Here is a 27,385-nt window from a genome sequence, read left to right on the forward strand (position 1 = left end):
AAGAGGTATATTATTTATTGGGCACATATATTATATTCAATAATTAGAGTGTCGACAATTTTAGAGACCGTTTATTATCTCGACATCAAATAACATTACATGGTAAAATTAGTATATTAAGGAAAGGATAAGCCAAAAATAATGGGGCCATTCCAATTTCTAATAATCATTAAATTAATTTCCCATCCAATATTAACATTTAATCATGAATAAATAAAGAAAATATCTGTACAATTTAAAAATATCGACCAATATCTTATATTTTATAAAAAGAATGATCGGACATTCATAATTGGGAATTATTCGATGATAAATATTAATTAGAATTCGAATATTCGTTTGTGAATTTATAAAAATTTTCATGCACTTTTAATTAACTTGAAACTCATCGGCGCCATTATAATTTTATTGTAAACAAAGTGATACATTCTTGCTTGTTTTTTAAAAAAATTTATTTTAGAAAAATATTATTATTTACCTTTTTACAGTAGGTTAAAATATTAAAAAAATAATAGGCTGTGATGTGTTCTGGGTTCGTTTTATTTTTAAAATTTCTGGATAGCCCAGACTAAACAAATTGTGAACTAGGACACACTATTTTTGTTTGTTACTTTTTAAACGGTTTACCACTATCATGGTAAGCGCGATGTCGTGGCGAAATAAGTATACAAATATCCAGCATATTTTTGAATTTTTTTTTAAGAAAATTTACCAGCCCGGCTCAAACTTATTTAAATATAGAAATTAATTTTTACAATTACTCAAAAAAAGACATGTTATATATAGTCTAGTTCTATAAATAAAATTAAATATTTTTATTTTACATAAAAAATTTAATTAAAATTTATAAATTTAATTAAAATTTATAAATTTAAAATGTATTTATAAAAATTTCCAAGGCCCGGCCCGAATTTTATTTAAAAATATTAGGCCCGAGCCTGGCCCGAAGCCCGTTCAGGGGCTCGGGCCTACTTTTGCAGATCTCTGATTAAAATTACCTTATATAAGCGAATAATTGAGTAGTTTTTGAGTTATTACAATCGGTACAGAAAATTATTTGCTTATCTTTGCACAAGGTTTTTCGATTATTAGATGGTAGAATAAAATTTTGACATGACTTGTAAGGAATTTTAAGAAATTTATTTTTAAAGATAAGAATACAAAATAAAATAAATAGTGTTGTTAAAAGTTACTTTGGCAATGTAATGCAACTAGTTAAGTTAGTAGTTGAATTTGGGAAAATATAACAAGTTACATTTCTTTTTTAAATATAACTAGTCAGTAGTTACAATTATTTTTAGTGGATAGTAGATTCAGGGCTAGCCGGATCGATTAAATTACTTTAAATCAAATATATATAATATATTTATATTAATATAAATTCATTGACAAAGATTTAAATCACATAATAATGTAATGGAATGTAAAAAAATTATTCCAAATTTAATATTATTTAATTATATTTATTAAGATATATATATAAATTAAGTAACTAGTTAAAATGTAGCCAGCTACAGTTACGAATTTGTAAATGTAACTAGTTAATGGTAACTACTTAATTTGACAACACAAATGTAATGATTTTCATTTATAAGTTTTTTTTATCTTCAGAAAAATTTATTTTAGTTCTTAAATTATTATTTTTCCTAAAATTTTAAATTATAGATGGGACACACGGATAATCCATTTTTTAGTTAAAAGTTATTTGTCACTAAGCGTTAAACCTTGATCGTACAATACCTGAATGTGGTATATCAAGATATTTTTATGACAGTAATGTTTATCAATTGAAAACAAAATATGTTATTCTATATAAACAAAATCAATGTTTGTCACTGAAGACTTTTTTATTTAAGTAATTATTCAATTATGTCTTTTTAAATTTTGATAAATTTTTTTTTTAAATTATGGCTGAATTTATTTTAAGTAGTCGAAATAATCAGATATTACTTCTTGATTTTTACCTATTTCAAAAAGAAAAAACATCTAACCAAACAAGCTATTGGAGATGTATTCAATTCCATGTGGATGAATGCAGTGGACGTGCCAGAACTAAGAACGGAATACCTATATTCCACAATCAAAAGCATAACCATGTACCAGACATTGCAGATATTGATACAAGAAGAGAGCTAAATAGAATTAAACAAGAGGCATCTAGTTCTCAATCTCTGCCCAATAATATAATGGCCGATTTATCTAGTAATATATCCATAGCCGCCACTGGAAAAATTCCCAGTTGTTCCTTAATTAAAAGAACAATTCAAAGAAAAAGACGCCAAGTAGGAAGAGCGCCTGCCGTTCCCATGAGTCTGATTGACTTGGTCATACCAATTGAATATCAATTATCCAATAATAATGAGCAATTTTTGTTATATGATAGTGGTCATTATGATCACCGATGTATCATATTTTCAAACATCAAAAATTTACAATTTTTATCAACATGCGATAAATGGTATGCAGATGGCACATTTAAGACATGTCCTCCTCTCTTCCAGCAAAAATACACCATCCATGGGATGAAACATAATACCATTATCCCTGCTATTTATATTCTAATGGCATCACGTCACCAGATTACGTTAATATTTTCAATCAAATAAAAAATTAGCAAATTTTTTTAAATCCGAAATCCATCATGATCGACTTTGAATGCAGCGTTATCTGCTTTTAAACAGTCGTTTCCACTGACTGCAATGCGCGGATGTCTGTTTCATATGTCGCAATGCATATGGAGGGTTCAAAAAAATCCGCCAATTTTTAATGCATATAAAACACACAAATTTTGCTATGTATATAAAAATGTTAATGTCACTGGCATATGTACCAGTTGAGGATTAATTCATGGGTTCTTGCCTCTGAATTCTATCAAGAAAATATGTATTCTGTCCCCCTTGATAGAATACTTTGAAGAGACGTGGATTGGGAAAATGATAGCGATGGGAATACAAATAATTCAGTAGAGGGCTGGCATCGAAGTTTTTCGTCTCATATAAGTTCCCATCATCCAACAATCTGGAAATTTATAAAGAGTTAGTAATTATAATATATTATAAATTTTAATTTTTAGCTCTCAAAGACGAAGATAGCCTCAATTGTTACAAATTGGAACAATATTCTTTAGGATTATTGGCTCCACTGTCAAAGAAAGAATATCGCGAAAGATCCAAAAGGATTTTTCTAATTGTTGAAGATTTTTATTCAAGAACCATGCTGGATTATTTAAGGGCTTTATCCCACAATTTAAATGTTTAATTTAATCATATAATTGTATTTTTATATTGGTATATTATTTATACTATGTTTAGTTGGATTTTTTATGAATAAAAATATATTTGATATTTCGAAATGAATATTGCTAAGTTCTTATTTAGTAGATTATCTAGGTTTATCTTATAAAAACTTCACATACAAATGGTATTAATCATATTCTTTAAGTTACATCCAAAGTAACTTTTAACAACACTATATATTTTATTTAATTACCAAAAATTAATTTCGTAAAATTCCTTACAAATCATGTCAAAATTTGGTTCAACGTTTCGTGACAAATATAACTTTTAACTAAAGAATGGGTTATCCATCTATAATTTAAAATTTTTAGGAAAAATAATAATATAAGTAAGAACTAAAATAAATTTTGCTGAAGATAAAAAAAAGCTTATAAATGAAAAAAAATTAAGTAGTTACCATTAACTAGCTACATTTTTTCAAAAAATATCTATAACTAGTTGCACTTAAAAAATCGAGTATCTGGCTACATTTTTTAGAAAAGTAAATAGTTACTTAATTTATATATATCTTAATAAATATAATGATTGTAAAAATTCAAAAACTACCCAATTATTTGCTTATATAGTGATTCTAATATTTAATATTATGTCAAATAATGTAATTTATTTTCTTTATGACTATGTTAAGCCTAAGTAATTCCCAAAAATGTTATATATTATATAGATAAAACATTTTCTATAAAATAAACATATTTTATAAAATTCTTTATAAAATAATTCTCTATAAAATACATTCTTTATAAAATAATTCTCTTCTAAATCATTCTCTGTTAAAATCATTCTCTGTAAAATTATTCTCTATAAACGACATTCTCTATAATTGTTTTCTCTATAAGTGCATTCTCTATAAACGTCATTTTCTAAATAAAACTTTCTCTATAAAATATCCTCTATAAACGACATTCTCTATAATTGTTTCTCTATAAGTGCGTTCTCTATTTTTGTTTTCTCTGTAAAATACATTCTCTGTAATGGTTTCTCTGTAATGACGTGGAACCCCATTTAAGTTATGATGTGGACCCTAAATTCATTATTCGAATAATAATCGATTTCTGCGAAGCGTGCTATATATATGGTAAAAGATTTGAAGAAACGAAAAATAGATTTTAAAAAATCGCACGTAATTATTAGTAAATGCAAGAAAAAATAAAAATATATCCTTATACACCTGACAAATTTCTTTTTTAAATATTATGATATTTTTGTAACCACCAAGGGGCAACAAATAAAGTTCCAAATTTTTTTAACCAGACACTGATAATCTTCCATTTTTTAAATAAAAAGTAGGGTTCGTAAATATTGTTTATATTTATACAATTTCGCTATAAAAAAAATTTCCATCAAAAATAATGGATAGATGAAGATATTAATCTTAGAAATACTTTTATTTTTTATTCGGAGATTCCGGTACTTGCATCTCTGCTTTTATATTAATTAACAGGTGAGACTAACTATTAATTCGACGAAAAATATATCTAAAAATAGGATAAGACACCTTTCTCGACAACTCGTATGTTTAAAAACTATTTGGACTTGAGTCACGGCAAGAGCACCAGCGTTTCGAGCTGACCTCAGTGATATAGGGGAATCGACCTATGAATTTATTCGATAGTCGATATATGGATGAGCGCCATTTCTTGGCTGTCATTAAAGTACAAATTTGAGTAAGATTATTCATCCAAATAGTTATATAAAAAAAGAAGACACATGAGTACCCCACCATGATTAATTTAAAAAAATATTCTTTAAGGCATAAGCGTGATAATGATTTTTTTTAAAAAAATTGCATTATTAACAAAAAAAGAGTTTTTTTAACATCCGGTGATTTATTTATTATAAATATGCAAGTTTTATCAAAATTCAAAACTTGATTAAGGCAGTTTAACATTAATTCGAATGGGGTTTTTTTCTTCTAAAATTTAATATAGGCTTTTTTGAGAAGTTGAGTGATAATTTTTTTCTTAGTATTATAATATAAGCATAGAGGAGCAAAAAAAAATGACACAGATTTATAGATAAGTAAAATGCTGTTTTGAAAAAAAAAATGTTTTATGCGAAAAAATTCGTTGTTAGGCTATTTTATTATAATTGTTCAAAAATGATATTTTTAAAAGTTTATTACTTGTCTTTTTATGGAAAATAAAATGAAACAGTTTTTTTAACAACAAAAAATATGATGCATATAAATAAACGCTGAGATAAAAAAAAATGGCGTCCAAGATAGAGATACTCACGGTTTTATATAGGCTAACTTAAAATTTCAGCTAGTTTTTTTAAACTAATAATAAAACCTTCCTAGAGGTGGAGGAATTATTTGGACAACGTGAATGGTAGCCATTATAATTGAGATTTGGTCTTAATGAGTCAGGATAAGAACCAAGTATTAACAAACTAATCTCATCGTTCCTAAATAGAATAAAACTAAAAAATAAACTCCCCACTAGAATTATCGGAAATGATTTTATTGTCCTGAACATAGTTGGGTAATTACAATATTTTTGATCATTTAAGCCATCGAGCCGAAAGTTATCACTTTGACCTCGGGGGTTTTCTCATAAATGTAACATCTCAAATTTGAAACAAACCAATATAAATTAAAACGTTTTAATGTTACGGATCTTCTCCGTCTATTAGCCGACATTTAGCCATTACCCAACTATAGTCCTGCCTGAACATTAAAGGGTTTATCGTAAGATATGTAGTCTTAATCTAGCTCTCTGAAAAAACACATTTACAGTGTTTTAATTTTTTTAAAATTCTTATCCTAGTTACTAGAAGTAAGAAAATAGTAATTTTTTTTTATATAACAACTGCGTGTTTTGTTTTGTGGCATATAGTTTTTAGTTTAGTAAAATAGTAAGAAGTAGTCGAATTTATTTATTTATTTTTTATGTAATATTCTACAAATAATTGTTCTTTTTGTTAAAAAAAAATGAAATTTCAAGGATGTTCTAAAATAGAGATTTTTATCAAACCAAAAAAAAAGAAAACTCAAAGAGAGGCTTGAATTTTTAGTATAATTGCTTTTATTGTATTTTTTTTTATATTATATGATAAAATTATCAATGACAAATAAGGAGAGAAAAATAAATAAATCTTTCATAAAAAAATTAAGCTTTTGAATTTATAAGAATGAATTTTTATGGAACAAAAGAAAGGATTATTTCAATTATTTTTTTAGAAATCAATAAAAAAATAATAAGTAATTGAGATTAGAATTACCTTCGATTTCGGAATGGTGATCTTCCAAGGGTGAAGGTGATTTGGGAGGTTCTTGGATTACGATAACTTTTGGATTTTTGATAGGTAAAGGATGGTTGTGTTTGGGGTTAGTGCTAGTTACGTACAATTTTTGAATGGCGGTTTTATAGCTCAAAGATATGTAAGCTTTGCAATTGCATGAAGCTCCTCTAAAAAAAATTATATATTTAAACATAAAAATTGACAAATTATTCTTTTTTTTAGCAGTTAAAAAAATTAAATTATAACATAAAAGTGGGTCAAGTAAAGGAACCTAGAATTAATTTTGGCAGAACTATATGGATAAAATTTGGGGGATTTATTTATTCCGTGCCTCACACAAATGTAAGTGACACCCCCGTATTTAAACTTTTCGTCAATTTTGACGCTCCGCTTCTTATTTTCGGCGCCCACGCTCACGCTACTCTTGATCCTGAATATGGCGCCGGTTTGCTCTTGAAAAGCGGCGAATTTTCTTTCGAAATCAACGAAATCCTCGAAAGTTTGATTGCCGAATATCTCCTTGAATATAGGAGAAGTGTCATAAAATGTCATGAGAATCACGTGAGAATAAAGGTACACAGAAAGAACAAAGTTTCGTTTAAATTAGGATCGGGAGAAGTGAATTTAATATTTTTCCAAAAAAGAATAAAAGCGACGAAAAAAACAATAAACTGGAAATTTTAGAAGAATGTTTTTTTAAAAAAATAATTTTATTTTAATTTTTTTTTTGTTTTTTCTAAAAAAAGCAAATTAATAACCAAAAATGCAAATTTTTATTTAAAAAAAATAATAATGTAGTTAAAGATATTTTAGGATGAACGAATGAATAAAATGTGACTGAATTTTATTTTTGGAAGATTAACTGGATTTTGATAAATTTAAAATACCATAAACCATAAGTAATATATTTAAAAAAAATTATCTTCTTTTAAAAAATATAAATTTAAATAAATTATGCAAAAAATAAAAAATTTGTTTACAAATCATACAAAAAAAACTATCCCAAAAAAAATAGATCGTTGATTCGTTCCCCTAAAAAAACGTAAGTCTCCAAAAAATATATATTTACATTTTTTTTAAAATAAATAAACAAATATTTAAAAAAACGATATTTTTTTCTGTATTTGAAAAATAATAAATAAACAGTGAGTGAAGGAAAAATGGCGGAAAAGGAAATGAGATTTTAATATTTTTCACTTATCCAAATTTTTTCTTTAAAGACGTAAAAGTCAAAATTCCAATATTTAAAAAAATAAATAAAGAATGAGGGTAAAATAAATATTGGATTATTATTTTGTTCGTTTTTTTTCAATGAGTTATAATATGGTAATAAGACTGTCCAACTCCAAGTAATAGCAAGCAACTAAAATTGCGAGATTTTATTAGAAATTTTTTTATAAAAAAGCCATATGAATAAAAAAAACTGCAATTTATTTGGCAATAACCTATTTTGGCTCGAAAATCTTTTGTGGATAAAATTGCGATATTTTAATTGCTTTGTAGAACTAGTCTTAAACCTCTCTTATAGTAACCTCGATGTGCATTTCACCGGTAAATGATATGGCAACATTTTTATTTAAACTCCATTTTCGCGATTGCTATAAATGAGGCTTAAAATACTCACTTTTCGCGTATAGCAATTTGAAATTTGAGCAAGATAATTCTAATTCTAATCTCATTAAAATAATCTCGCTCCTTATATATTGATGAGGGGGGGGGGGTTGATAATTTAATGCTCCAGCAAAATTATAGAAATAAAATTAAAACCAGGATTGGCAAGTGGTCATTTAACCGGTCAAATTAAATGAATTGAGGTATTTGACCTGGTCAGATACTCTAAGAAATCTGAGGGAAAAAAATTAAAAATATATTTGAAAAAAGAAAAAACGATATAAACACGTGTGATCACAATACTACTTATTTAATGGGTCCCCAACCCAAATATCAAGGGGAGCATCTTTCTAGTAGTGAATTTAATAAATGTATGTGATATAAAATACAAATATTAGGCATTTTATAAGGAAAATATTTCAAGCGATATCATAAATTTCAGAAATAAAAACGGCATGTTTAATAACAAATTATGTGGAAAGCAGTATATTTCATAAGAAACAATCAAATTCCGTCCTCAAATTCGCGGAATGGGCTTTGCACAGCTTGCCCATTAAGAGAAGTGGTATTTCTAATAATTCCTAGTTCTATTTCTTTGATTAGATGATTTGGGTTAATATTCTAACTAAAACAGAAATCGATTGAAGATCACGACAACAGGAAAATTGATTTAAAAATTAAAGAAAATGATAATATTGATTAAGAATCGGAATAAGACACTGCCAAGGAGAGAAAAACATTAGTTATTGAATGGCAATGAATTTAAATAAAATTAATATTATAGATTTATTTTACTATTATATATACAAAATAAAATTAATATTCTCTTAAAAAACATTTATTGTCAAATATGGTCAACCGAATCGTATTTACACAACCCTGATTAAAACTATCCCATCCCTATGATAAGATAAATCCCGATTCTGAACAAAAACAGTTTGCTCCTATTAGGTAAGATGTTATAAAGAATGTAGATTCGTAAAAGATTTAATTTCTCGCATTGGTATCAGTAACAATTTTTTTTTTAAATAAAAAATTAGAATGCAAAACGATAAGCTCTAAGAATTCAATCGTAAAACATGTGTGAACAAATGGGCCTATTAAACTCTTACTTTATAAATGAATAGTTTGATAATTATTTAAATAATCACTAGAAAATCGAAATAATAATTTTATAAACAATTATAATAATGATATCATTTGTCCAATGACCCCGTTGTTAGTTTAAATTTATATACTACGTTATATTTTCCAATGCGGTATATTAATTATTATCTAAAGAAAACAAACATCTTTTGAAATGATTGGTGCTTTAAAAAACCATATCAACCTATGAACTTTTCTTGAGCATCTCGATTATCAAAAACGGTAGCATATCAAAGATTTTACTACGATAGAAACCAAAATTTAATTTACCATGAATTTTAAAAAGAAAAAAAATCCAAAATGTCGACCCAAATCGTTTTAGATGCTCCACAAACTGAAGTGAAAAATGCATTCAGATTTAGAAACTAAATGGAATCTATTTGTCGGCCGAATGACCGACTTTACATTATTACTTGTATCATTTCGCATGAGATATATGTTTGTTAAAATGGTGATATTTAAAAATAATGGCATAATTTAATAAAATATAGGTACCTTGTGTACGAATTTAAATTTAGATTGAGAATGAAATGATTAAATTACTTTTTACAAAATAAAATATAATTTAAGGTGATCGTATCAGAAGAAACCTTGAAAAAAATCCCGTAAAAAATGAATCCTGGAGAAAACCACTCTTGAAAAAATAATCCTCATAAAAAGCCGACATGTTTTGCATGCTTTTATTTAAATAACATGATCATTAAAATCAAACAGCAACCATAAGAATATAATTTATCTTCTAGCATGAGAGCAAGAGTTACTTAGTCCATATGAGATGACGGGTTAGATAAAATTTATTTTATTGATTTCACCCAAAACTAGATTAGGTTATGGGATATAACAGATATATTTCAAAAGTTCCCCTACAGTTTTCCCAATTTTCATTTCTTTTTTGATCAAAATTTTATCATATTAAAAAAAATCCTTAATAATAATTCTTAGAAAATTATTCTCCGAAATTGATTTTCTCAAAATTTTAAATATTTTATTTGAGGATTTTTATTCCATATATAGGGAATTTTTTCTCCTATTTTATTAATTCTGTAATTTTTAATATCTTAAAAAACGGGGATTATTTTTCCGGGGAATTATTTTCCTAGATTCTTGGTTCATATATCATAATTAAGTTTTATTTTTGTATATACGTTCATTTTCGATAATATAATAATAGCTCAACTTTAGTAATGTTCATCGGAAGGAAATTTTTTTATTGACTGCAATGTACTTAAAAAAATTTTAATAATACCGAAATAAGGTTAAGGAGTAGGATTAAGGGTTAAAGAGATATAGGAATAGGATAGGCCAACTTCTTCTTCGAATTTTAATTCAACTAATAATAATATGAAAAAATTTTTAATGAAATATATTGATAATTTCGCCAGAGCCATTTTTATGTTTAATTGTCTATTTTCCATAATGCAAAGTGTATATGGAAGAAATTTTTCAATCTTTAAAACAGCAATCTCAAGATATTTACTAAGTAAAAATTTGTTAAACAGTGAATATGGAAGAAATAAAAATATAGTAAAGATAAAAATTTGACCCTTATTAATAAGGACAAATATAAGAGTGGAATGTAGTGTTAACGGCTAACTAAATGGAAAAATATAAAGCTTCATGATTTTGTTTATAAATGTCCAATCTGCCATCTATGAGCAAAGTCTCCAGGCTTGTGTAATATTTTTCTGGATAGAACGTTGAGTTCGCCATTTTTTTAAATCGACTCAAATCGAGCCGCTTAACAACACTAGATTATAAATTTTATTATAACAATCCCAAGTCCCAATTCTATAAATTAATTGAAACAGGGTCCAATATGCATCTGGGAGAATATTTATATCTAGTGAATTTATTAAAGTAATTGAAGAAATAGGAAAAACAAAAGTTACCATCATAATAAAGGATAATGCAAGTAATGAAGAAAGCCTGGACACTTGTAAGAAATAAATATCCAATTATCGAATGCATTGGGTTTGCAACTCATGTTCTTAATTTGCTTTTAAAGGATCTAGCAAATAAAATATTGTCAATGTAAAATTTAGTAGTAAAAACCCATTATAAAGTATGTAAAATTCAACCCTCCATTACACATATACAACTACTTAAAGATAAAAAAAAAGTTGCCTAGTCCACCTAACTCTTTAGACCGTATAATTTTGATAATTAATAATATGTTAAAAAATAAAAATAATTTGCGGCGATGCTCCATATTTTTATAGAGATAAGAGAATCTTCTTGGTTCCTAATAATCATTATTCTGAATATCATCAGGATACGAAATGCATCCTAATTATAATTCGTTACAGAATATTTATTATTCATTTTTTGGTGGGAATCAGTATCATTATCCTCACAATAATGATTTTACGCGCGATAAATATAATCCTTCTAATACTATTGTTTCGATAGAACAGTCCCATAATCTTCAATATAATATCAATGTACCCTAACCCAATTTTAATAGCCTATGTCATAATTGGAAATTAATATATATGGAGTGATTATCGATTATATATTATTTTTAAAATTATTACGCCATCTAATAGATATTAATTTATTAAATTTTAATTCTATTTGGCAAAAATTACTTTTTAAATGGTAACAAAATTTTGCTCTTCTTCCAAATTCATTTCAATCAAAAACAATCCTGAGAAATAATATATGAAGAAAGAAAATTAGCTTGAAGAAAGATAATCTTGAAGAAGAAAAAAAATTGACAATTTTGATTTAACTTCTAATGAATGTAAGAATGTAAAGCAATTATCGGACTTATCGTCAGAGTCACTCATTATATTACCGCCAAAATATATAAACTATGAATAAATTTTTACTTTCATTGTTTTAATCTCAAAAAAAAATGAATTAATGAATGATTTCAGGAAATATAATTGCAATTAGTATTTGAGGGGGGCGTGGGCCGTGAAATTAGGCGTGACATGATAGGTCACGGGGTGAATACATTTTGAATAAGGCGTGACGGGGCTCCTCCAAAATCGTTACCGGGCATGAATATAAATTTCCCGTAAATCACGGAAATTTTAATTTTCAAAATTATTTTCTTATAAAATATATTTTATAATTATAAATTTTTGTTTTTAATTTCATCTGAAGAAATTTTTTTTAAATATATTTTTTTTATTATTTTATTTTCAAATTTAAATAATCAGTTTAAAATATATTAAAAATTATATAAACTAACAGGGGTGGACTGACCATAAGACCAAGTGGGTATTTTGCCCACGAAACAGCGAGAAAATATCGATTTGGGATGCCGATCAGTAAAAAATGGGAAAAAGAGGCCGATCAGAAATATTTCTTTTTATCATGAAAATTATGACTTTTCTCTTATCATATTCATATATTTTACATGTTAAAAGTTACATATCCTTTTTAGCATTTAGAATATCATATTAATGCATTATATGAGGATTATCTTTTCGATATTGCTATTTTATGGGATTTTGTTCAAAAAAAATATGAAAGTCAAGTTTTGATTGAGTTATTAATGCTGTTATAGGTAAAATTAGGAATTTAATATTATAAAAGGGAGATAGGTGAAACTATTAGTTTGTAAATATAGTACAAGACAGCAGTTGATCTTGGCGAAAATAATTATCTGGGTAAAAGAGGTTGATAAGTCTTTTTCACGTGCCCACCAGATAGTTATATTTATATGATTAAGAGTTTAATACCGATTTCTATAAAGCAAAAACAACCTTATAAGTAGCTAAATCTTTAACTGCGAATCAGAGAAAATCTAAAGATAAATTTATATCTTCACGCTAAAAAAAAATTATGAGCTTGGAAAAGATGACCAGTATTCTGATCTTTTATAACTTCACCTCCATTCGAAATAAAGCTATAAAAATGTCTACAAATTTAAATTAAAAAATTCCTAACTTAATGCCAGATAACATATGGATACAAAATGGAGTGCTAAAAACTCGAATAAGTCTAACAAGGAGGATGTGTAGTGATGAATGCAATGATGAAAGCTCGAGGATTAGATTAATCGCTATATTTTTAAAGCATTTTATCCTGCAATTGATCAAATTATAGATAATTTAACCACCATTAAATTTTCGGTGACTAAAGAGCTTATAATGAATGTGCAATATTTGCTAATTATTTTACTATTTTCTATAAATATTTAATTTTGATGAAATAAATATCTAAGGTATTTCTGGCCTTGAAGAAATTTCACGATTAGAAAATGTATTCAGTGACAAATTACGATATGAATTGTCTTCATTTGCCAGTATTTACAAAGCTTTAATAGTCAGGTTAATTAAAATATTTATGATAAAATTTATGGAATTATCATTTATGAGTCTTTTTTAAAACTGTAATATTGTGTTTAACCAATAGTTTTAGACATTTTTGTCCAAAATATAAGAAATAATAAAAACATGTATAATATAAATAAGCCATTGAAGTAGTCCAGGCCTAATGCCGGGTAGAATAGGGCAGAAGGTCCACAAATGGGGATATTCCTCCTAAAAATAAGGCCACTAGAATATTTGCCCACGAGGCCGCAGCATCGCCAGTCCTGCCTGTAAACTAAAATATTAAAAAAACAGAAAGGGGAGTGGGATTAAAAAGATATATTGTAAAGAGAATGGATTTAAAACCGGATCTGCATCGTAAGATATTCTTTGTCTAAGACATAAATTTTCTTTGGGATCTCCAGTCTATGTTGTTAGCTATTTACCTAGTTTTAAAAAGAAGATCGCTTCTTCCCCGAAGTTCCCTAATGTGGTAGTAACTATAGTTGGGTAATTAGTATATTTTTAGCCGTTTAAGCCAATTATTAGCCAGTTGAAAAATCGGCTAGACTGAGTTTTTAACTAAAAACTGTCACTTTGACCTAGAGGTTTTTTAAAAAAATATAGCAGCTCAAATTTGAAAGAAACTGATATAAAATAAAACGTCTTAATGTTAATGGATTTTCTCCGGCACACATCTGGAGATTGAGCCGAATTAGCTTTTAGCCATTACCCAACTATAGTAGTAACGAAGGGTAAAAAAAATACATTTTATAATTGGGTATTAGTGGTGTTTCGATGTTTCGGCAGCCGCAATAGATGCGTATTGTGCACTGAGACCTTCATGGCCGGGCCGGCCCACGATCCCTAATATTATACTTTCTAGCTGGCCTGAGTTTTAAATTTTTTTTAATGGGCTTGTCTAAAATTATTAAATTTAAATTTAGCTTATTTAAAACAGTTGCTAACTTAAAGAAATATTGGCATTTTTTTCTTCTAATATTAATTAATTTCAGTATTATTAGTGTTGTTAAACGCCTCGTTTTGAGCTTATTTTTAAAAACGTCTAGTTCAATATTTTGCCCAGAAAAATAATGCCTAAGCCTTGAAATTTTGCTAATAGATGTCTAGACTTTTGTGCCATCTATGAGCAAAATCTTCAGGGTTGCGTAATATTATTCTGGATTAAGTCAAATTATAACATTAATAGCAATAATATAATTGGGGTTGAAATAGTTTGAAAGTGGTAAACTAAAATAAGACACATTGATATCGAATTTAAAGCGTCAAAAAATAGGAAGAGCAAAATTTGGGATAATTTTTAACAATATATTAAAGGAAACCTACAATAATTTGTAAAATAACGTTATGCAGTTTATATAAATATGTCTTAAAAATACAAAAAGTTAAATCAGACATTATATAATATGTGTAAGAAACAAATGTCAGATAAATCAAAAGCAGCCTTACAAAAAAGTAAGCTATATTTTATATCGAAACTTCGACCTCTAAATGCAACAGAAAGTGAAGGGTTTTACTAGCTAGGCTCAAAAGTCAAAAAAAATTTTTAAATATGGGCAACAAAATATAAAAGAAAGATAAACTCGTAAGCAGACTGATGAATAATATATCTCCAAGTATTTATTATGAAATTAAGATTAAAAGTATTATCAGTAATAACTAGTCCATAGCCACCGATTTACGGACGGTACACTGTAAAAAAAAGTTTATAACTATTACAGAGCAATTATTAATATGGATTTTGAATTAAAAACATTGGTTCTGGCCACAAGCGAAGGCGACAATATTAAAAGTTCACATTTTAATGTTAATTCAATTCGGAAAAAGTAAATTATAAAATAAATGTATAGTCGTGACTGGTAATGGCACAAATCTTATAAGCGCTTTCAAAGATGATGAAAAGATATCATGTAGATGTCATATAATGCATTAATTGCTTACCCGAAATAGCTTCGAGTATATATAGTGTAAAAAGATAGTGCAGTATTATAAGCAATCTGCAAAAAATAACAAGCTAAGCCATTACCTTAAGCAAGATATAATAAAGAGATGGAACTCTTAACATATCATGATACTATAATACAGGTTTACCCTTAGAGACAATTGATATAAACATCATATAAGAGTTAGATAATTAATTAATATTCAAAGAATGCTCGAATAATCTAAGAGCAAATTCTTATCGCACAATAAATGAAGTTTATGTGTGGAAACAAAAATTAATGAAATTTTATCAACCTTCAGAAGGTAATATAATAACAATAAAACCCCTAAAACCACTTTAAAAAAGAAAATTTATCATACAGCCACTACATAAGGTGGGCTTTTCTAAATCCAATAAAAATCTTAAATTTTTAACCGATGCAGAGGGCAGGCCAGGCATATTATTTATAACAACTTTGCAAATGTCAATGTTTTAAAATTCGATGATATGCATCAAGACAATATCAATACTCATTTTTAAATTTTCTAATTCAACTTCCACCCATAAAAACCACGTATTTCTACTGAAGCATTTAGAGAATTCTTAGATTATTCTTCTAATTCTGACGAAGAGTCAACATCTACTAATGAAGGTTGTGAGGATGAACTAAAAAAGGTTCATCGGCCATAACAAATAACAATGATACTTTAAAGTGTTGAAAGCAGGAATTTTCTCAGGAATTTCCTGCTTTTTTTAAGAAAATTATATCAGCCCCTGCAAGTTCGACTTCCAGTAAAAGTTTATATATAAGACGAACACAATTTAAATATATGGGCTTTCATCTTTTTTTAAATACAAATTTTGATTTATAAATGGTAATTATTTTGTTTGTTATTTATTATATAAAATTAAAGAAATACAAAAAGCAGAATTATAATAATTTAATGAATTAAAAACTAAAAAGTAATATAGAATAAATTTAAAAAAGGGTAAAAATAATAACAATAAAATTTTGAGAAATTTAGAAGGAAATTAAAAACACCGTTAATTTTTCGGGCGTTACAGGCATGATCAAAATATTTAGGGGGTTATAAAAGAGCAGCGGAAGTGAAAGTGTGAATTTCTTTTCTTGCCACCGTGAGATGGCCGTGAATAAAAAATTATGCCAGCGCCCCCTTGTATAATTAGTATTTAAAGGCTTAAAAATGTAATTATAATTATTATTTCCTTTTTTTAGGTATAATTATTAACAGTTATTGCAAAAAAAGTAATCATAATTATGTAATTAATTACTTCCCAGCCTTCTAATACTATTTTTTTTAAAACAATAACAACCCTATATGATTCCTTAAAAATATATATACATAATGAATTGCTTAAGCAATAAATCAGGTATATTAATTCATTAATTGTCAAAAACACAACTATATCAGAAATTTAAAGTTATTATTCTTAAGTAATTATATAAATCTATTTGATTTCAGTTTTTCCAATGTGTAAAAAAATGAATTATTAACTTTATGTGATCGAGAAGATGCGATACAAAAGTTATTTATAAATATATATGTTTTAGATGATCAACACTAACATTAACACCAACAGAATTTACTTATCTAACATAGACATTTAAAATTAGCCATTGCCCTGCCCCATAAAGTTATTAAATATATGTGCAAATCTCGGGTAAGGCTTTCTTTTTGCCGAGCTCTTTTTATATAACATCCAATTGGATGGAAATAGGAGATTCCTAGCGCAGCTGTATTGTATTTTCTTGAGGTCGCCCGCCCACCTATCTAAGTGATTTTTAAAAAACGGGAGAGGTCGGGCGGGTTAAGAAAAATATTTAAACTATAGGCGGGCGGGTTAAAAAATTTACAACTTTTATTTGTTATATAAAATTTGTGTAAATATTTTTTAAAAATGCTCCATGAAATTTCAACATTTTTAATACCCGATATCTGAGGATGTGTTGATATCGAAAACATGTATTTGCATGGAAGAATATAACATCAACGTGGATGAAAATCTTATTTTACCAGTTTCTCCAAAACAAAAAGAATTCAATTAAAGGTTTTAGATTATAAATGCAATGCTTGAAATAGATAGTATCCACATCAAAATTAAACAACAGATGGGAAGATGTGGCTGTTACAGAAGAGAGCACCTTACCTAATGACATAACTAAATATTTAAATCTTAAAGTAGCTAGTTTTTGTATACATTAGCGAGATTTTAGGCTACTTAATTTAGTTTAAATTTACCACATTTATAAACAATTAATTTAAATTACTTTTTATTATTTATTTATTATATTAATGGTTTGACTTTTTATTTAAATATCCACTTAAGTAGATGATATACTTCAAATGGACATCCTACTTAGGGCAAGAAAAAGATTTATCGAAGCTATCAAGATTACCTAGTGCTTCTTTTGAACGAGGAGTTAAAATTGCTGGAAGGTTTTTAGAACATAAAAGAACGTGCGTGAATCCCGAAAATGTATTCATTATTATTTTTGCATTATAATTAGAAATAATATCAATAAATATTAATTTTATATTTATATTTTTTACATAAATATTTTATTAAATCAAATAAATTCCTTATACGTACTTAAAATTAAATATTTATTTTTTTTAATATATAGCAATTTCCTAAATTATAAAACTTTTTGTAGGGGTGTAGCGCTGAATGATCATTTTTTTAAATTCGATTTTTAAAAAATTGAAAAAATGAGCACCATAATATCGATAAAAATGTATTATTGCATACTATATTATTTTATTATCATATATTGAATTCCATATATTATAAATCAAGGATTCGTCCAGTCCCCTCAGATTTTAATTTCCAACAACAGCATTGCATATTTTAGTAATGGGTTTTTCCTTCCCGTTTTCTTTATAAAATATACTAAACTGCTTTATATTTGTAGAAAACACTAAATGGAGTCAAAGGCTGATCTAAGGGTTATGATGCTTTAAGCTTTACCTTGCGGCTACCATCCGTTTTTAATATAATTGATTAAATTATTTTCAGATAAATTTGCAAAAAATATTATATACTTAAATTTTATGAATTTTAGGCATAAGATGAATACTTTTAAGACATCATAACTCCTGGATCAGTCTCCTAAGATTTTGTACGAATATAAAGCAGTCTATTATTTATAAAAAAAATTTGAAAGAAAACTTTTTTTGGTAATAAACTAACTTTACTAATTCCTAACAATTTTTGTAAATTAAATAATTTTATTTGCAAATAAATTTAAAAAATATGAAAATGTTTTATCCATCAAATCTGCCAACACTGTATAATAAATTTTGTCTACACATTAAAAAAAACTTTTATTAAAGCTATAGGGGAGACCGGGGATAGTGTGTTCCCGGGGTAGGTATTTCCATCTCAAATAATTTAAAAATTAATAAATAGTAAGATTTGAAATTTAAGCCAAATATGTATTATAATAAGGTGCTTAAGTAGGTCCAAAATTGTTTCGGACAAAATTGCTCATGAAAAATTTTAAATGCAAATTTAAGTTTCAACATACCCAAAGTAATTTTTTTAAATTTTACAATTTCACGAATAACTTTTTTATAAAAGTTGTTCAGACTTAATATAAATTCTAAATGATAAAAAAATCTCCATTTTATCATATATAAAAATATTGACAATCATTATGTTAATTTAATATTCTAAATTTAATTTTTAAATGATCCTGTGGACCTGGGGAAGGTATTAGCGGGGTGCGTCTTTTCCTTTTACATACATTCATTAAAATATTGGTTCTGATTTTGTAAAATGGTTTAAACATATATTAGAAAAACTAACAAAGAAAATAATGATAATCAAAAGGCGAGTATTCTTCAAATGCTGAAAGATAAGATACCTTTGACAGTTATAACCATGAATACGAATTTAAATTATGGGAGGTATATTTATATATTTAAATAGTATATATTTAAGAAACTAAGCATTAAGAGGTATAATAAATTGTTCAAAAGGAATGAAGATTTTCAAGAGCTATATCTTCACAGATCAGTATTTTCTCCTATTAGAAGCTAAATTAACAGATTATTTAATTAAAGGATCAAGATTATTTTCAGGATTATGCCCTAAACAAGTATTTTAATCCTTTGTTATATCATATATCTCTGTAAAATGAATTTTTTTATAAACTTTAAATTTATGCCATGGTATTTCTTTAGTTAAATAATAATAAACTTTAGAAAAGTTTTTTAAATTATTTACATTATATGTTAATGAAACATCTTTATTAATTTTAAAATACTTTAAAGTAAGAATTTAACTTATACATTAGAATGATATTTATTTAAGTGTGTATGATATATATGTAAATAAAATGATGCTGCCATTTATGTATAAAATGATGCTGCCATGTATATATATTAATTTTAAAATGATGCTGCCATGTATTAATATCAATTTTAAAATGATTTATTAATTGTAGCATTATATATATTATATCATGCATTAAATCATATCTTACCTATATATTAAAGATTTAATTATGTGTGTATGATATATATTTAAAATAAAATGATGCTGCAATGTATATTAATTTTAAAATGATTTATTCATTGATTTAGCATTAAATTATATCATGCATTAAAACATATTTTGGTTCTTACCTATACATTAGAGGTTTAATTATGTATGATATATTTTATTATATTAATTATAAAATTAAAGAATAAAATTTAAGAATTAGGATTTTAATTAGATTGCCTTAATATATAAATAATTTAATGTCTTATGTTTAAATTTAGGTTAGAGTTTTAGCTTATCAAATGGCCAAGAGGTATAGTTTACAAGTACCAAAATCTTGGGAAATAACTCAATCAGCTGGTGAAGTCTGGTTTGGAGCATTTATTAAAAGAAATCCAACTATTTCTTTGAGAACACCAGAGGCTACAAGTATAGCTACATTGGATAGAACTGTTTTTGGACCTCTAAAAAAATATTACAACAGTGCCTTGGATGCTTGGATGAGAATTCATCCAGGGAAAAGTTTTACTATATATGATATCCCTAGAGTAGTAAAGGATGTCCTTCCAAAAGCCACCTCAGCTTCAAATATTCAAAAGGGTTTTGAATCCTCAGGTATATGGCCCCTAAATCCTTTAATTTTTAATGACGAAAATTATAATCCTTTATATTATAATAATAATAACGATCCTAAATGAGAATTTAAATTTATCTGAAATTATTTCGTAACCATCTGTCAGTGATAGTCCTGTTCCATCATCTTCTCACGTGGAAAAAGATTTTGCTCCAGAAATTATTAGTTCCCATCCAACAATATTTAAAAAAACAACACGTAATCAAATGACTTCAGCCATTTTAACCTCTTCACCTTACAGAAAAATAGCCAGATCTAGGGCTAATAATCTGGAAAAAAATCAAACCAATAATAAAAAAAGTTTAAATATGAATGCTGGCAAAAAAGAATTTTGTTTAGTGTGCCACAAAAACTATCAAACTCACCACCATAATGAAGATTGGTTCCAATGCCGTAATTGTCATTTATGGGCACATGGATCATGTTGTGATTTTAATCCATTTTTTATATGTAATAAATGTGTTGTATGTTAATATTATATGTTTGTTATGATTTTTGTATGAAAAAAAATGAATAAAATGCTTAGAAAATGATAGTCTAAAACATGCCCCACAAAAGGATAATACGTCCCCCGTCTCTTTTTCATGACTCAAAAATTTTCATTTTATTTAAATTTAAAAAAAAATATATATAACGTAGATAATTATATAAAGAATAAAATAACATCAAAATTATTTTGATAAATTATTTCTCCTCCCTTTCACAGCCTCTCAATTTTTATGGACAATATAACCCCGGTCTCCCCTAATAATAAAATTTAAATTATTGTTTTAACTTAATGATTTATTCCTGAGATATTTGTGTACACGCACATTTTCTAAATTATCCTTTATAAAAACCTCTATCTCCAAAAGTAAGGGAGTTTATTTACTAATATAACAGATGCATCGAAATTCAATGCACCGGTCAGGTAGATTTAAATGATAATTAAACTTCATAATTTTAGGATTTGAAGAATGAGTTTGTGGTGGCTATCTATTATTGCTTTTAAAAAAGAGAAAGGAATAAGGGAATAGCTTTATTTAATTCAGTAACATCAGTGGTGTTAAATAACTATTATCATATTAAACAAGCTAAAAAAAAAGTCAAAATTGTTAAGTGCCTTAAAAAGGAAAATATTTGTCTAAGAAATAAATTTTATTAACTACTTATTCTATTTTTTTTTTAAATAACTGTGCAGAAATTTAGATATTTTCTGCCTGCCACTTTAAAAACTAGCTCCTAGTGAGTTTTCATTATGATTAGAAATAATTTGTCTTGGGTTAAATTTTAAATAATTATGCAAAATTCTTGATTTCTTACTAAACATATTATATTTCTTAGAGCAACCCAATGAGAATCCTTGTGCTTACCACCTTTCGGGGAAACACATGATGTTATTTTATTGGATCTTTTTTTTTATTAGTTAAGTTTTCTTAAAAAGTAAGCCTTAAAAAAAAAAATTTTTTTAATTTAAAAAGAATGTTTAGTTAACTTATATTTAAAATATAGGTGAATATTCAATCAGTGTAAAATAAGCCAGAGCATCGCCAAAATTTTAATAGTTCTTACTTACAGGTAAAAATAAATTTCCAGATTCTGCTTTTTATTGATTAAAGGCCATCCTAGATGGCTTTTTCGGGCAGCTATTTTTCCAATCTTTATAAATAAGGAGAATTTGGAAATTTTGATCACATTTCATTTTTTTTTGGAATCAGCTTATATAAAAAAATATATAGTTTTTCCCTCAGCTTTAACAAGCAGCAATTTAAATTACTAAGTTGGAAAAAATTACGATTAAAAAGTGAAAGGTAGCCTCTTAAAATTGTATATAAAAATCAAAAGTAATATACATATATCCTATCATTGATTAGAGAATTCATTTCATAGATAAACCATAAAAGGTTTATTATATTACATCATATAACTGGTACTTAAAACGTGTATTCTAACATTTTAACAAGTCAGGAAAACGAACTAGCGATAAATAAAAAATTGACTCTTGGTGAGCAGTTTAATGCGTTGATTGGCTAACACTTACCCCATAAGCGAGGAGGACAAAGATTGTTACCATATAAGATATTTTGGGCGTATTTCTTTGATTTATAAAAAAGGTTTTTTTTAACAATATTAGTGGTTATAAGAATTGTTTAAAGTTCTTTGAATTCAAAATATATACAATTATACACTTACATTATTTAAAGAATATATACTCCTCATGAATGGAGTGTCCATATTCTATATTCTATCCTGTCCATATGTAATATTAAATAAAGAACAATGATAATAAATTTGGATAATTAAAAAGTATACTTAGTTTTAAATACAAATATAATTCGGTTGGTCTACCCACATTATTTAATCTCTTAAAAATATATAGTATATAATAACTAAAGAATTATATATGCAGACAAAATCATGTGTCCCCTAGTTTTTGCTACATATCACACGCATAACTTTTAAATTGTTAGGATGCAGAATTATTGAAATAGCCAAGGTTGGTACTTGTTCTAGAGGTTGAGATCAGACATGAATGAATAAATTATTACCAATAATTATTGGCTTTAAGTATTTGTAAGGCTTATTCAAACGAATCTAATTCTATCGAGCAATAGGATTCTGCTTAAGTATCACCTTTAATGTTGTAGATACAACATTTGCTATGCTAGGAAATCCTCATTTCCATCAAACTGGATATTAAAAAGAAATTAAGGGAAATTTTATATGAGGAGTCCTTTTTATTTATTGAACAGGTCGCATGTATGCTGTAGGAATACAAGTCCAAAACTGCTACTTTAACGTCCATTGGCTGGGTACAAAAGAAATAGAAAAAGATCACCGTTCATACTCAATCTTTCCATAATAAGACACATATTAAAATCATTTTTTATCCATAATCAAGCTATTAGGAATATTGGTATGGTTTACTCAATATTTGGAATTGGACTATATGACTATCAGATTAAAGTTAGGGAAGATATTATTAGTGAAGAGTATAGCAAGATATGAATTATCGAAATAATAATCAATTTTGTAAAAAAAAACATTAAAAAATGTGATGTATACTAATGTTAATATAAATTTTAAAAACGATCTATATATCATTAATGCAAGAAAGAAAAAAAATCAATAAGCATTATGAAAGTTCATACATAAGGTAGTTTAAGTAAGTGAAAATATATATTAATTTTATATAATATAACTCACGCAGTTTAACAATAATTAATATGGTCGCTAACTCTAATGATAATGTATATGAATAAAAATACAATTAAAATCGATCCAGGATCAATCTAAAAAAAATCCAATCTGCTTCTGATCCAAAAAGAATGGAACTCTGCTATAGAAATTAGCATAGTTCCAAATGACCCAGTCCAAAAAATATATTTTGAACAGGTTTCCCAGACAAGCCTGAAATGGCTAGGCTGATCTCAGCTCCACGGGCAATATTATAGTCAAAAAAACGAAACAATAACACTCATTAAACATTATAAATAATATCGATTTTCTAAATAATAACATTTTAAAAATGTAACCCGGATAAAGGTATATAATGCAGGCCGAAAGCCCTCAAATAAAATTCATAGGGGGGAAGCAACATAAAAGTCTAGATATTTTGTCTATGTCTCTCGAATTAAATCTCAACCAGTTCAAATGTTAAAAAGGTAAGAAGTATATTTAGTCTAAAAGAACTGAAAAATGAGTTATTGAACATTCTAATTCAAATATGGTCATCGTTGATATTTTGATGCCAATATTTTGAGAATTAAACATAAATGGGCTAAAATTTTGCCATAGATCAAATTCTACCACAGTATAATTATTGTATATAAAAAATATTTATGTCAAGAAGTGTGGTAAAATAGGATATTAACACAAAAAAATGATGTAATATATTTAATAAAAAAATGTTAATAATTGAAAGTAGAAAGAAATGGGGAAAAAAATAACAGCACCTTCTTTTATCTTATAATTTAAGAAAAAAAATATTTTTATTCCATTGCTTAAAGGCCATAGATCTGTAAAGCCTGGCCTGTTAAGATTTTTTGCATAAGATTCCCAGTCCAGTTAGTCATTTAAATGTTTGTTTGACCCATCCAGGCCAAATAAAATTTATCTATTCATTTCTTAGCCAAGCCTGACCCATTATTTAAGAAAAACAAGGCTTAATTAAAACAAATTAATTAATTTTAGATGAATTTTCTGATTTGCATATTTTTAATGCCTTATATTATATCTAATTTTCCCCAATGTTAGTTAAGGCTTTAATATGTTGCTCTAAGACTATCTATTTCTACAAAAACGATTTTTTAAATTTTTGTTTTGATATATGTATTGGATCATATTAAAGATGACTTTTTTAATTTTTTTGTAAATTTTGTATTATATTTATATTTCAAATTTTAGTTTAGCTCTTAAGATTTATAGAAATAGGTGTATTGATTTATTTTCAAATAGTATAAAAATATTAGTTTGAAATTCAGAGATATTCAAGGATTTGTTCAATTTTTTTATATATAAATTATTCAGCCTGGCTTTTTAATATGTACAAATTTTCCAGCCCAGCCCTTAATAGTTTTTAAAATATTTACCCAGTCTGGCTTATGGGCCTGGCTTTTGGACAGGTTGGACTTTGCATAACTCTAGTGAGGGCTAAAAAAATCATTTATGAAGGCTAATTTGTAGGTATCCACCTCAGTTAAATTGAAAGTAGGATGTTGAACTAAATCAAACTGTATTCTGAAGCCAAAATAAACCATTATAATTTTCTAAACTATTACATGAAAATTTTAAAAGAAGAGAACCAAAACAATATAATTTATATTATATTCATGGTATGTGCAAGTCTCTGTGTATGTTTTTAAAATATTTTGGTTTGGCATTTCTAGGTTTTTAAAATATTTCTATAAGATTATAAGGCAATTAATAAAATATAATATATGACCAAAATAAAAATTTAAATATCCAAAACTTATAAAAACAATAATAAGAAACTTTAAAAAATGACTCCAAGCAAAATGTACCATTATCAAAATGAGACTTAATTGTTTGAAAATTTTAAAGTAAAAACTGTGATATGACATCTTGTTTGAAGGTATCAAATGTTGAATTATATCTAATATCAGTGTGTCTTGGATGCAGTTCAATATTGTTTGTGCAAAAATAAATATTTATAAATTAATTCTTGACAATAAAAGTATTTAAAACATGATTCAATTTAATAGTAATAAATTCTAATATTATACAAAAATAAGATCTTTCACTTATTTTTATTTTTAATTTGGTCATCATTTTATTTAAATTTTTTTGATATCATAATATCAAATGTATAATTTTTAAGTTTTAACTTTACACATTTTATAGATTTTTTAAGATAAATAATAATAAATATAAAATTTAATTTTTCTTGGTAAAAGATTATAAAAATTACTTAATAGTGCAACTGGCAGATATGTATATATTAAGTTTTGGATTAATATTTAATAGATTTTAACAATCATGCTCATAACTTTGCAGCAAAAATGATTAAAATTTTTGAATCCTTCATAAAATGCTAAAATTATAATATTAAAAATAAAATGATATTAAAAATAATATAAGCAAAAGCATATGTTTTAAAATTAATAAGGGTAAAGTTTACTTTCATTTTATAAATCAAATCAGCTGGGTTTTCATCATTTCTGCGAGGGAAAATAGGGCCCAAAATTGTTATGGCAGAATTGAATTTTAATACGAAACTAGTAAATAGTAAAGGTTTCTAAGGCACAAATTTAAATTCAAGGCAAGGTGGAAGGTTTAGTATGATTTATATTTTATTTTTTAAGGGAAATTTTACAATAATTAAAATATGCCAACATTTATTATCTAAGTTTAATAATTGTTTAAAATTTCAGGGTTTTTAATAATTGCTTGGGAGAGTAATAAACATCATTCTATTAAGAATTTAGAATAAGCAAAATGATGCTTAAAATTATTAATATCAAATTCGAATCTATAGTTTCATGTACCAATCAAAATTTAATATATCTATATTTGAATTTTACGATTATTTGACCTCATGTCTTTGTTAAGTTCTGTAATTGCTTGGTCATATCATTGCTTCATCATTTCATTTTAAGTCATCGTTTTGTCATTTTATTGCTATGCCATGCCATTTCTTCGCCATGTCAACGCGAACTCAATTTTTGTGGAAATGTCATTGAAATGAATATCAAAAAATTACCTTAGGGATGATTTTGTGTGTCTTTACCTTTCAATCAATAATGTAAATACCGGATTTCCCTATCATTTATATAATTATTTTAAAAAATATATACAGAATATATACCTTTATTAAGTTATACATGTTTTACTCTAAATAATATATAATAAAATCCATATTTTTTCATTATTTAACAACACAAAATTTATATAAGTGAAGAAAAGAATTCACAAATTAAATAATATAAAGGTGAAATATAACAATAAAATGTTAGCAATAAGGAAGAGTGAGGCTAATGAAGATAAGTGGAGAGAAGGCTGCATTTGAACTTTGATAATTTGCCTTAAATATACCTAAGCCAGTCTCTGTCTGAGGAAGAAGCCCAGCCTCTACATGAGCGGGAGGGGTAGAAACAGTTCGCATCCTATTTTATGAGGGGGGTAGGCTGCTTTAATGGGGGTAAGATAAATTTTTTGGGGGGCTATCTATAAAATTTTGAGATGAAATAGTACAAAATTTATTGCTGTAAAAATTAATACTTTTATCATAGAATTA

At 26.4% G+C, this 27,385-nt stretch overlaps 1 protein-coding gene across 2 annotated transcripts in view; it reads right to left on the reverse strand.

Annotated features, from left to right (window-relative positions):
* Positions 1-26,807, reverse strand: part of LOC135926167 (AAC-rich mRNA clone AAC11 protein-like) — a 32,467-nt gene extending 5,660 nt beyond the window's left edge. The window contains exons 1-2 of one of the 2 annotated variants that reach the window (XM_065461910.1): positions 6,811-7,199; positions 6,519-6,706 (exon numbers count right to left, since the gene is read on the reverse strand). In XM_065461910.1, the coding sequence (XP_065317982.1) occupies positions 6,519-6,706; positions 6,811-7,091 (469 nt within the window). In that variant the 5' untranslated portion in view covers positions 7,092-7,199. Of the gene's footprint in view, positions 1-6,518; positions 6,707-6,810; positions 7,200-26,683 lie in introns of those variants that run through there. The other variant, XM_065461911.1, reaches the window with a different exon arrangement.
* Positions 26,808-27,385: the final 578 nt, after the last annotated feature.

The sequence above is a fragment of the Gordionus sp. m RMFG-2023 genome, chromosome 3, assembly GCF_954871325.1.
Source record: "Gordionus sp. m RMFG-2023 chromosome 3, tfGorSpeb1-WG-v2, whole genome shotgun sequence".
NCBI classification, from domain to species: Eukaryota; Metazoa; Nematomorpha; class Gordioida; order Chordodea; family Parachordodidae; genus Gordionus; species Gordionus sp. m RMFG-2023.